General features: G+C 41.4%; 1 protein-coding gene across 1 annotated transcript in view; it reads left to right on the top strand.

Moving 5' to 3' along the window:
* The window catches only part of LOC126875911 (uncharacterized), a 38,137-nt gene extending 25,353 nt beyond the window's left edge, over window positions 1-12,784 (top strand). The window contains exon 5 of the mRNA XM_050638793.1: window positions 10,816-12,784. Within this exon, the coding sequence (XP_050494750.1) occupies window positions 11,549-12,784 (1,236 nt within the window). The 5' untranslated portion in view covers window positions 10,816-11,548. The remainder of the gene's footprint in view (window positions 1-10,815) is intronic.
* The last annotated feature ends 912 nt before the right edge of the window (window positions 12,785-13,696 follow it).

Genomic DNA, 13,696 nt, shown 5'->3' with positions numbered 1-13,696 from the left:
TAAAAGATTCTCCCCCTTTTATACTTATTTCAACAGTGTCCAAAAAGTCTGCGCCAATAATAAGCGAATGTTGCATCACTGTGTCTGGAACTACGTGTATGGTTATACAGTACGACTCATTGTCTATAATAATGTTCGTCGAAAATTTCCCGAGCGTAAAATTCCTTCCGGAACCGACACCGCGAAATCCAACGATTTCCCGACTTAATCTGGGCGCTCCGATTTTCACATGCTGATCTGCTCGCATTAGAGTCAGCTCACTACCGGTGTCTATCAACGCGCTCAATTCGAAATTTTCCATCTTAACATCCTTACCACGCCTTGTTTGTAACGACCGAAACACGCTGTAAACTTTTTTTGAGGGCTCACCCAAATTGTCGCAACTTGATGCGATGTGTCCGTACTCCCTACATTTGAAGCATTTAGGTCCTCTCGACTTGCTCGGACACTCCGCACACACGTGCTCCGCATCACCGCAATTGTAGCATCGCGCCTTCCTCGCATCTCCAGATCGACCGGGTTCCTTGTTCCTCTCGGTTTCGGACAGCTTCGCCACCGGCTTTACCCTGCTACTCTTCGGCTCCTCAAATTTCGTCCTCATCTCCATATCTCTTCTTATCGCTTCGTAGCGCCTGAAACGCTCTTTTAATTGCTCGATATTCCTGGCTCCGTATAGCACAGTCTTGTTCGCGACCTCGTCGGGAATGCCTTGAATAATGTAGTCTATCAAGGATTGCGTATCAATCCTTCCTTGTTTTGCAATCCCGCACATGTGATACATATATTGTTGCAGACTCTCATCTGCTTTCTTCTTTCTATGGGATAACTCGCCATGTATCTGTTGGTCTCTTACTACATTTTCAAACTCATTCCTCAACGCCTTTTTTAGCTTTGCCCAGAACTTCGCGCATCGCTCTTGTCGTACGAAGGCCTGAGCGGAGCCTGCGAGTAATTTCTTAGCATAGGCCACCATGTGGGCGTCTGACCAACCCCACACTTCTGCCATTTCCTCGAAGTCTTCCACCCATTGATTTACACTCAGCAGATCATCCCCGCTGAATTTCTCTAATGAGTCTTCCACGTCTTTAAGACTCAACATCGAACCGACGCATACCTTCTGCTGATACTCATCGCGGTCCTGATACACCGCTCGCGTGCCTCTCCTGTATTCTCGCGCGCCTTGTTTATCGTCCTCGCCTTCACTTTCGTCGGAGCTCTCTTCTTCCGACGATACATCGTCTCCTTCTAGGGCCGCCTGTAGCCGCGCGCGTAGTTCGGATTTTCTTCCCGTTACCTTCAACCCCAAGCTAACGAGACGCGCTCTCAGCTCTTTCGTCCTCAGCTTCTCGAGGTCTTCCTCTCCCTCTTGACTGCGTTCGGCTCTCTGCTTGCTTCTTAGATTTCGCTGGTTTGTTGGTTCTTCGCCACGCTTCGAATCCTTAGGAGTAGATCGACCAGGTTTGCACGCTCTGTTCAACTTGGCAACCAGCACTGATCTCGCACCGGATATAGGCAGATTCATCTGTGCGAGCTTACTCCTCAGCTCCTCCAGCGTCAAATCCTCTTCATCCGACAATCGTTCGTCTTCAACGTTTGCCATTTTATTCTATTCTTTTCTACTCCCGCAGAAATAGCTCCGTTAAATCGTATCGTTTCTCTGTCTTATTCAATCCCGGACGAGCCCCCACTTGTAATATCGGAATATATTAATAATGGATTGAAAATACAGATATTAGTTAGACAGGGAAACGATGTTTGATTAACAGGAAAACTAAATGCAACGCTCGTATTTACAACAAATAACTTGACAACTATTTGGTAACTCTCTCTCTCTCTCTCTCTCTCACTAGCAACTCTAACACTCGACAACACTCGCAACTCAATTCTAACGATTCTATGCTTCGACGTCTCGATCAACTCTGATTCTCGCAACACGCACACTTTTCGATTCGCCTTGGATAGCGAAACCGTCCTTCTTCTAACGCGTTTTTAAAACGCGATGGCGCTATCACTTTCTAAAAGCGTCGTCTTTACATTTCCGATGGCCACGGGCACACCCGACTGCCAGATATACAATGTATTATAAGAGTATCATTACCATACTTTTCATGAAAAGAGCAATTTTTCTTGATAACTATACTCTGTAATATAGATTGAAGTCGCTGATTTGATTCCTCTGATATCGTTGTCTTATGAGAGTCTCGCCTGGTCTTGATTGGTTCTGTTGACTCTTATCGTTGTGAAAAATCGATTCGTTGTGTACCTTTTTTGTATAGAGAATTATTTTGTGGTAGAATATAATGTTGTTATATTTGTGGTCTTTACTTTACTAATTTTGTCACTGAGCCGCTCTTTGGTTCGTTGAGCGATTCATATTCCGCATATATTCCGTACTTGCTTCGCTTGGTACTTTTATAATTTTCGCAGTTACAATAAAAAATTTAATTCTTAACAGATTAAAGATTTAACCTCTTGCTTTATAGTGTACAATAATTTTTTTTTTTTTTTTTTGTATAGGTTATGTGATCCATAGTTTGAGTAAGTAGTACATATATATATATATATATATATATATATATATATATATATATATATATATATATATATATATATATATATATTTACCTGACAAGCTTTAATTTCAATCTATATTTAAGATTAATATTTTATCAGTTTCTGTTCGTAACAACATCGAAGTAGTCAATAAGTTTGAAGAGTATAATTAAGGAAGTTATGAAGCAAGAGGTTAAGAACAAATTCTGAAAGAGGTTATGTACAACTCAGTAGTACTGCTTTACATTACTTTGCGAATTACTTTTCAAACATAAAAATAGTTTAACAGCCACTTATAGTTACTTCCTTACCATTACATTCATTAAATTCGTTTGATTTTGTAAACAAAATAACCACGCTGACCAGTCTCTTATTTAAAATAGAATTATTTTGTCATATATCCAACAGTTTACTTTCTCTTCGTAAATATTATTAATAATTTTATCAATTTCGTATACTTCCATCCTTCGTATAAGTGACAATGAATCAGAAGAGTTTCATAGCAATATTGAACAACATACAGTCAACTACAACACCATTAGATACATCCACCATACAGTCAACTACAACACCATTAGATAACAGCAATACAATAGATTATAATTTTCTACGTGTCATTGATTCATCATCATCATTTTCCATTTTTTTAGCATATGTAAAAACGTATCTGACGTAATCTTACCTCGCTCTTTGAGTACAAAAATCCATTCAAATGAAACAAAGGGAAAAGAAATAAGAAAACAAACACTCACATACGAATCTTCATTACATAACTGTATGTACTCCTCGAGGTATAATTACTCAGACACGTTACAGCGTACCTTCTTCGTTCCCTGATGGCTGATGTTGATCGTTGACGTTTATAATGAAAGAATTTCGTCAACGGCGCCATTTGGATCCTTGTTGAAAAATTAAAATAGCCGCAACAGCACCATTAAGCTCATCACCCAGAGTAGCTCTTGTTGCTGAGTCGTGGAGGAATTATTATCATCAACGACATAAACTATACCAGTTCCGGTCTTCAGATGGTCCAGGCACTCGAACTCGCAACATCGCTCTCCAACACGGAATTTCTTGCATGTCTGTAGTAAAAAGAAATCGATCAATTGTACAGATCAATCGTCACTCGACTGCTCGAGAATTCAGATCATCCAGAGAATAGAATAGAGACGTGGAAAAATGTAGTGCGATCATCGCAGTGGGAGGAAATAGGGGGATAGGGACCAAATGAATGAACGAGATGTTAAGGACAACTGACGATAAGTTCTTCTTTTGTCGAGAATTGCATGTTTGTGAATGATTTGTGGGTGGTTAGGTGGAGAGAATTGAAGAGTTTGGAGGTTTTGTTTTTTATTTATTTGTTGAAATTACAATCAATTCTCGCGTTGAGAATTTTCAGTAATTTTTCTGGCGTGGCGCAGTGACATGGCTGTTTATTTACAATAAGTTAATACTTATTATAGATAGGTATAATTTATAAGTATTATAAGTAAGTGCATATGCTTAATTTGGATAATTAAATGAATCTAACGTTTAGGTCTAGCGGGTAGTGCCTCTTCAGCCTGCGAATCTGGTCCATCGTATCGAGTAGTCCAGTGATTAGGGGGTTTCGGTGTTTCTTGACTCTTTTGCTATATCTGTCGCTATATTTTACTATTTCCTCTTTGACTGTAGGTATCTTGAGGTCGCGATGGATGGTTTCGTTGGTAACATACCAAGGTGCGTCTATTAAGGCTCTTAGCGTTTTCGATTGGAATCGTCGTAGTATTTCGATGTTGGAGTTACTTGCTGTTCCCTATAGTTGGATTCCGTAGGTCCAGACAGGTTTTATTACGGTCTTGTAGAGGGTAATTTTATTCTGTATGTTTAGTTTGGAGCGTCGGCCCGTGAGCCAATAGAGTTTTTTTAGTTTGTCCTTTAGTTGCTTCGTTTTATCTGAGATGTGTGTCTTCCACGTTAGTCTCCTGTCCAGGGTCATGCCCAGGTATCGGACTGTGTCCCTGCTAGGAACTGTTGCATTGTTGATGGTGACCTGGGGGCAGGTTTGTTTTCGAAGCGTGAAGGTTACATGTGAGGATTTCTTTTCGTTGACTTTGAAGCCCCATTTGTGAAACCACTTTTCCATGGAGTCGAGACTTCGCTGGAGAGTGGATGAGGCTATTACCGGGTCTGCGTGGGTAGCTAATAGCGCTGTGTCGTCTGCAAATATCGCTATTGTTATATCGTTTGATATAGGTAGGTCGGCAGTGTAGATGGAGTACAGTAGGGGTCCGAGGACACTACTTTGGGGTATGCCGGCTTCTATTGGGAATGTTGCGGAAGTGGCGTCTAGGCATTTAACCATGAATTGTCTATTGGTTAGATAAGATTTTAGGATGGAGTAGTAGGGGTGAGGTAGGATCTTTTTAAGCTTGTATAGTAGCCCTTCATGCCATACTTTGTCGAATGCCTGTTGGATGTCTAGGAAAACCGCTGAGCAATATTTTTTCTTTTCGAGTGTTTGGCTGATCGTATGAGTTAAGCGGTGGATTTGCTCTACTGTAGAATGATGTTTTCGGAAGCCGAATTGGTGATCTGGGAGTGTTTTCAAGTTCTCTAGGATTGGAAGGAGTCGGTTCGTGAGCATCTTCTCGAATAGTTTGGACAGGGTAGGTAAAAGACTGATTGGGCGATAGGAGCTGGTTTCGTATATCGGATTACCGGGTTTAGGGATGAGGGTAATCAATGAGATTTTCCAGGCTTTAGGATAGTGTTTCAGGCGAAGGATAGCATTAAAAATCGATGTGATGAGTGCTATCCCTTTTGTGGGAAGTTCCTTGATTGCTTTATTGCCTATTAGGTCGTGTCCTGCTGCTTTCTTGGGGTTTAGGCGACTGATTGTTTGTATAGTCTCTGCAGAGGAGAAGGGTTCGATAGGAGGGGACATTTGGAAGGGGGTGTGCAGGTATTCAGTAACGTCCGCGGCGGCTTTGGGGGAATGGGGTTTGAATACTTTTGACAAGTGTTTAGCAAACAGGTCGGCTTTTTCTGTAGGGCTTCGCGCCCATCCACCTTGCGGACGGCGGATAGGTGGGATTATTTGTGGGGGGCGTGTGAGTTTCCCGGAGGCCTTCCATAGTGAGTAGTTGGAGTCGGCTGTGGGGGATAAGCTGGCGAGGTATTTATGGAAACAGTCGTTTTTATAGTTTTTTTTAGGTTCTAGATAGCTTTCTAGTTGCGTTGTTTAGTTTGCGTTTGTCATCCGGTGTTCTATGGGTCTGCCATACTCTTCTTAGTCTACGTTTTTCTGCTATTTTTTTAGTATGTATTGGGGATATTCTTGTTTGTTGTTAGATGGCTTTGTCGGTGTGGGGAGGCGGATTGCGTTTATTATGCTCGTGTTTAAGTATTCCGTGGCTGCTTCGATTTCTTCCTTTGTTTTTAGTGGGGTGAAGGTTGAGGTTGAGTGTGTAAAGACTTCTCTGAAGAGCTGCCAGTTGGTGTGTTGGTTGTGAATGGAGCCATTAGGTGTATTCTCGATGACTGTTGAACTGACTGTTGCTATCACGGGAGAATGATCAGAGGAGAGATCAGCCGAGGAGTTGATCTGGACGTGTCTTGATGGGATATTTTTAGTTATGAAGAAGTCGAGAAGGTCGGGTATTTTGTTGGTGTCAGTGGGCCAGTATGTGGGTTCGTATGTGGTGAAGTATTTGAGGTTGTTGTTTATTATGCTGTTTAAGAGGTTTTTGCCTCTTGCTGTAACCAGTCTGCAGCCCCATTGGATGTGCTTGGCGTTATAGTCTCCTCCAACTATGAATCTATTGCCCAGGGTGTCCAGGAAGTTATCAAAGTCTTCTTTGGCGATGGAGTGTCTGGGAGGGCAGTATACTGCTGAGGTGGTGATTGAGCCATGACAGTCTTCTATTGCTACGTTTGTTGCTTGGAGGTAGTCTTTCTGGAATGATGGAAGTTCGTAGTGCTTAATACTTGCTTTGATTATTATTCCGGTGCCACCGTGGGCCTTTCCGCTGGGGTGTTGGGTATGGTAGAATTTGTAACCATTTATTTTCAGGTAGCTCTTGTCGGTGAAGTGGGTTTCCGATACGAGCATTACGTCGATTTGCTGGTGTTTTAAGAAGAGTTCTAGTTCAAGTTTGTGTTGCGCTAGACCGTTGGCGTTCCAGAGTGCTATGCGCCTTGGTTTTATTTTGAGTCGGGGCGTGCTAATTTTTCCACGATGAGTGTTAGTAGCGATAGCAAGTGATTTATTTGCTCCGATTGTTTCTCTATTAGCTTTTCAAGCCTTGGGGAGTTGACTGTGTTAGGTGGGTTGGGGACACTGTTTTGGGGAAGATTCCTTTGGCTGTTCGGGTTATTTTGGATGCCTTGTACTGCTTGGGCATAGGAGGTTGAGGTGGAGATGAATTTGGTAGGACTGGGTGTTTGGTTGGTTGAGGGGGTTGGGGTAGTTGTGAATTTCGGCGGGCTGGGTGTTTGGTTGGATACCTCTTTTGCTCTGAGCTTAGGGTACCTGTTCGTGTATAGTGTTTTATATGCTGGGCAGCCTTTGTAGTTGGCAGGATGGTCCCCTTGGCAGTGGATGCATTTCGCTGGGGTTTCCGGTGATTTGGCGCATTGGTCAATGGAGTGAGTGCCTGCGCATTTAACGCAGCGGAAAGTATGGTTGCAGTATTTCTGCGTATGACCGTACCTTTGGCACCTTTCGCACTGCACTATTTCTTTTTTCGCGAGCGGTGGTTCGATCTTTACTATCGCGTTCATTAGGCGACTGATGTTGTAGATTTCTTTATTGTTCGGCTTTTGTTTAATGTCTAGGAAGAATAAGGATAACGGGTCTTTCGAGACTCTATGCCTTATATTACTTACGTCGATGACTTCGTGGCCGAGTTTTGAGAGTTCGTATTTGAGTTCGTCTATGTCTGCTGAGTGGTGTATGTTTCGTAGGACCACCCGGAAAGGCCTTTCCTGTTTGAGTTGGTAGGTGTGGAAGTTGGCGTTCAGGGTCCTGAGTGTCTTGGTGAGTTTTCTGTAAGCTTCTGGGTTCGTCGGCAGTATTTTTACTTTATTGTTACTTATCTTAAGGTTATATTCCTCCTTGCAGATATCTCTCTCTAGGGACTTGATCATTGTCTGTATGTCGATGACGTCGTCCACAAATATTGGTGGGGGAGGGGGGATTCTCTGTGAGTGTTGGTTTGGTGGCGGTTCTACGATTTCCATGGCGTCGTTTGAGGATTCCAATACGGCGAACCTGTTGTGAGTGTTTATTTGCGTTGTTGTTTCTATTTTCCTTTTCTTTGTAGTATTAGCGTCGTTAGTGCGGAGAGTTCTGCTACACTTCTGCCACGGGGGAGGTAGCGCGGGGTAGCTGCGAGTCTGCTCCGGAGAGCCTGGTCGCGATTGCTGGGCCATCATCGAGCTAGTTAATTCGGAATGAACAACTAGTCGTGAGGCTATGAGGCTAGTATTCGGGTTGGGGTTAGGTGCGTGGGATTTTCTTCTCCCTAAAGGGTAAGGGACACTTGGCTGTGTTCTCTTTCGACGGTTGGGCGACACGTGTTGTTTTCGGACTACGCTGGGCACTAGAGACACGTCTGCACGCTTCGGCACTCCACAGCGAACTGAGTTTGGAGGTGACTGGAAGAGTGTTTTGGGCAAGGTAGATTGCAGAATGGTTGCGGTAGCATTGTGTTAATTATGGGTTTGTACATGTAATCTTTGTATGTATCACTACATACAACCAAACGTATATTGTTAATAATACATCAGAGTTTTAGTCATTTCATAGCTATAAATTTTATACTCTATAATCTTGACGTTTTATTTCACAGAAGCGTTTGAATATCCATAAAAATTAAATGAACCAATGTATTCATTATCTTATAGAGAAGATATATTATTTTTAATTATGTTCCAATTATTTATCATGATCCTGATTTCCTTATTCTGAAAATTTGAAAGGAAGTTTTGTAGTTTGATACTTTCAGCGACAAAGGGTCAATATTGCTTTAGTATATTTCGTCACATATACATGTATATCTATATGTCGGAGATGAAAGGACACCGGAACCTTTGGATAGCCCCGCAACATTGCAATCTAAAGTCTACTATAACTGTAACTAAACTATTGTAGTTATTCAATCCGATTGTAATTGTTCGAGATTAGTGACGGTGAGCTTTGGCTCGAGGTGACAGTCTGTCGTCCAACGTAGCCGCGGACAAGGGATGAACGCTTTGCCTAACAAAGGTATGGAGTAATTCTATAGCTCTCCTTAAAAGAAATATTCGTGGCAACACGCGACAGTAAACATTCCAACGGTTTTTCTCCCGTGGCTCGCCACACGCAGACCCTATTCTTCGAGTAAGATGATTGCCGGATGTCGATGCGTCTCCGCAGTACATGTTCGGCTAGCCCGAGGGCTCGTTATAAATCTTAAGGTTTAGTTAACTAAAGTCCTTCAAACAGACAAACAGTCTTTGTCCCAACTACAGGAAGATAGGGGAGACATATTTTTCAACGAGCGGCGTCTCCCACTAGCAACTTTCCCTCGAGGGCGGCTAGCATCTTTTTCTAACCACCGATATGGAGATTGACCAATTAGCAGCAACGCCAATTTCCCTTACTTTCTGAACGAAGGCTTTTCTCGACGAATCCGATGATCTCGTGTCCTTAGACACACCCCATTATAGTTTTCCTCTGTGGCATCATCGGGACGGGAAAGGCATTCTCGCTCGTGATCTCACTGATGAAAGGAGTAACTCTTTACGATCAGTGAATATTACGCGTCCGACTTAGATTTTGTGAGTACGTTCATCTATCATCCCGTCGACCGCGGATTCGTTATTGAACCTAGGATCATTGTCATTAGTTTCTCGAGTACCTAACTACCGCGGTTACTTGTCCGGTTCTATAATAATCGTATTTGCACTAGTCAATGTCTTCTCTATTGCATAACGACAACGTGTAACCCAAACGCAGATTCGTTTCAAGCCCCTAACCCTAATTCTAATGTAAACCCTACATATATGATATGTAATTTATAAACAGAATTCATTGTAATGATATAGATAGATTTCTTAGATAGTTAAAGAAGGTAGTTGTTCGCAATCATGCACTTGACAACATATTCAAAAGTCATTGAAATCGGAAAAGACGTTACGGTTCTATAGTTTCACCCAATCAATATTTATTAATCATAAACGAAGTAGCTATAAATCTTGACAATTCCCAGTTAAACTTAAAATAATTATTGCATTTTTAAAAATAATGAAAATTTATTATTTGCATAAGCGATCTAATGATCATTCTTGCGTTCTTCATTGTAAATTAAAATAAATAAATTATACACTTTACTTTGTACCGCTTAGGACTGAATTATAACTTTACCGAAACAGTGCAAAGCATTCTTTAAAATTCTCTAAAATTCATTTGCATTCATCTCATTTATATACATATATTTATACATATGTTGAGTTGATAGTAAAAAGTACTTCAATGGAAATTATTTAATAATAATAATTATCTACTGTGCCCTGTTCTTTAAGGATTAAGTATGTAGTAGTTCCTGTGCTCACAGTTAGAAAATAAATTATCTATCTTGTCTTGTGCGTTCGGTTCCTCATTGTGTCTTTTGATGCCGTTGATGACACATATCACTTCATAGTGAAAAAAGCAACATTCAATCACGGACCAGCAACATACTCGAAATCTTATAAGGAAATTCAAGAAATTCAAAATAAAATAGAGTCGAACTCAATCCTAAAATCAAATGGAGTTATTACTACTCGACCGAACTATTTTCAATCAACTCTCATTGAGAATTATAAGTAAATTCTTTTGGCGTGGTACTGTAACAAGCAAAATTTAACATAATTTTGAGACGAAACGCGAAAGTAAATCGATAAAAAGGAGGGAGGGTTATATTTCCCCTTTCCTTCTTGAAAATAGGCCGAAATCACATTGAAGCGGATCAAATAGTACATATATACAATTACATAGTCAAATAAATACTAACAAAAGGGAAGCCAGCACCAATACCTTGGGCCTTGATATATGTTGACAAGGACACACTTCTGATTAACTTCCAGAAGATTTTAGCCATCACTCGTTAGTCCTTAAAAATTTATGAACAGAAGCATATTGCTACTACTATGTACAGCGTGTTAAAAAATTTATTTGTCAAAAAAGTGGAACGCCAAATTTCCTGAATGTTGAAATGGTTACCACTTCTAAGAAAATTCTACATCTGGTCTTTTTAGTTTTCTCAAGCACTGAAGCCATTGACAGCGCGTAGACAAAAGACTGCGACGAAGTCAGGCCATAAACAGTAGACAGGCGACGTTGGCTTCGGGGTTTTCAGTTATTGGGTAATGTCACGACCGGCATACTTCAAATCCGACGGACTGACGATAGAGATAAAGATGTGGCGGCACTCGGCGACAATGTATATCGCTGAAGTGCCTAATGAACCATCAACATCCCAACGGTCCTTCCACCGAAGGTTCTAGAAGAAAGAGCACGTGGCAACGATCGCGGACGCCTAGCAAATGCATGGACGGTGGGGTTGTTGAGGGATGACAAGAGAAAGTAATCGGATCCGATCGAAAGTAAAATCATAAGAGTCAGTCTTAGAAAGTCACGCCTAGAGTTCGGAAGTAGATTGTAAAGTGTATTGATGTTAGAAAAAAAATAAAGTTTTCTTTTTTATTTTTACCTCAAATTCCTTTTTTTATTTTGTTATTTTACGTGACATTTTGGCGATCCTGCCAGGATAGTGAAAAGTGTTTGTTCGGAAACCAAAAGACATTCATCATCTACGGAAGATCGAATTATTTGGGACTACGGTCATCCGCAACAACAAAGTAACTATCACGAACCAAGTGAAGTAACAATAAAAGGTAAACTGAATTCCTTTGTACGTTACCGTGAAAGAAAATTTAGCTTCAGTAGCCAAGACTCGTCTTCGTCTGAAAATTATAAATCAGCGCAATAATGTCTAAGGCAAACGAATCTCAAACTTCAACCTCAACTGACCCAATGTTGCGAGCAATATGGGACAGTATTCAAAAACAGAACGAGAACATTGCCCTTTTACGAGAGGAAATGTTACGTTTGTCTATGCAAAATGACGAAGAGAACAGACACAGGGCAGCAGAAATCGAGAATCTCGGGAAAACCGTCGCAGCGCTACGGACTGGGTTCGGATCCCCTGCGACCGATGAATTTGCTTCCATTATCACCGAAGACATTGAAAGTGCGTCGACAGCAATCAATCGCACCGTGAATATGGCAAAAGCACGCAAACTGTCAGGGTTAGCAGCTCCAGACACCCCACCTGTCCACCTCGACATCGAACAACCCGAGGTGGAAGAAAGAGGCTATTTTCCGCCCGCTCCTCCCTCTCTACGAGCTAAGGATGCAATACGCTACATCCCAACGCTCAACGGAGATGATGATGTAGGAGTTGAAGACTTCATCAAAGAAGTGAGAAGTATGAAGGATCGCTGTATGGAGCAAGATCTATTGCTAAAAGCAATAAAAGTGGAAAAAATCGTGGGGAAAGCAGCCCAAAGTATTCGCAACATTCCTATTGAGTGTTACGGTGATCTGTACGACGCACTGAGAAATAACTTAGCAGCACAAGTGACTTCGGATGAGTACCAAGAACAATTACGAGAGTTGAGACAGGGACGCGAGGAATCAGTGCAAAGTTTTAATATTCGGTTTAGAAGAATACTCAACCGTTTGCTGTACGCAGTAACCAATGAGTACCCACAACCACTAACACGTAAAATTATGACTGAAGAAATCACGAAGAAGACTGTTCGTGTGTACCTAAAGGGACTCAGACGCGACATAGGGCGAATACTATTAAGCAATGAACCCTTGAATCTTCCGGAAGCTGAAAAAAAGGCAGCCGATGTAGAACGCTACTTGCGAGAAGAACGACAACCTAATTGGTCATGTAATCGCTTACCTTCGGTTAGTAATCGCCCCGACAACCAGCATATGCAGGTAAGACGATCTAATGTACCATCAAGATCGCCTAACACGCCAATAGCTCAGAAACCTGCTACATTTAACCAAGTAGAAAATAGATCACCTGCTGAACGCGCGCAGATGAAGTGCTTCAAGTGCGGAAAGCTGGGACACATTGCCAACAAGTGTCAAAATTTTCTACCACCGAGCCAGCGCGATCGACCACCCGCAAGGATTCAGGCAGTCTAGGAATGGGACGAAATACAAGAAACAACATCGAACCAGGAGATGGACGAACCGTACGAGACATACGAGTCAACATCGCCACGGGAAGATTACTCGCAATACCTTTGTCAACCCGAACCGAAGAGCGAGTATTTCTGGTCGACACAGGAGCAGGGATAAACCTGGTGAAACGTAACAAAACTGTCAACGCGATACAAATAGGGCCTAAACAAAAATTTTCTATGGGACGAGACAAATACGAAACTAACGAATACGTAACGAAACGAATTTTTGGACAAAATCACATTTTTCACATAGTACCGAACAATTTCCCTATTATCGAAGACGGAATCATTGGGCTACCATGTTTAGAGAAGTATAACTATTCAATATCCAATGACAAAATCCGATTAAACGACAAAACCATTTTATTTCAGAAACCAATACATTTGACTCCTGGAGAAAACAGAGTTCAAACAATCTATTTGGAAGGCAAACCAACTAAAGTATGTTTTATCAACAATGGTGAGCAAAACGTTGAAATTTCTAGCAATATTCAAAATTCTCATGACTTTTCCAACGTATCAAAACTAAAAAGCCTAGTGAGAACAGATCACATTGAAAAACCAATCCGTGAATCCATCGAAAAGATTATCCTTCATTATATTGACATCTTTAATTTAGAAACCGATCTTTTACCCTGTACTAATTTAACTCAGCACACAATTTCGTTAACCAAAGACAAAATTATTAACACACGATCGTATAGACCACCGGAATGTCACCGTGACGAGATTTCGCGACAAATAGGAGACATGTTGAAGAAAAATATTATAGAAGAATCCGAATCCCCTTATAACTCTCCGGTATGGGTAGTTCCGAAAAAATTAGACGCCTCAGGAAAACAGAAATGGAGGATAGTTATCGATTTCAGGA

The sequence above is a fragment of the Bombus huntii genome, unplaced genomic scaffold, assembly GCF_024542735.1.
Source record: "Bombus huntii isolate Logan2020A unplaced genomic scaffold, iyBomHunt1.1 ctg00000060.1, whole genome shotgun sequence".
Taxonomy (NCBI): domain Eukaryota; kingdom Metazoa; phylum Arthropoda; class Insecta; order Hymenoptera; family Apidae; genus Bombus; species Bombus huntii.
The sequence above is the reverse complement of the archived record's forward strand: the minus strand, read 5'-3'. Positions and strand labels throughout refer to the sequence as shown.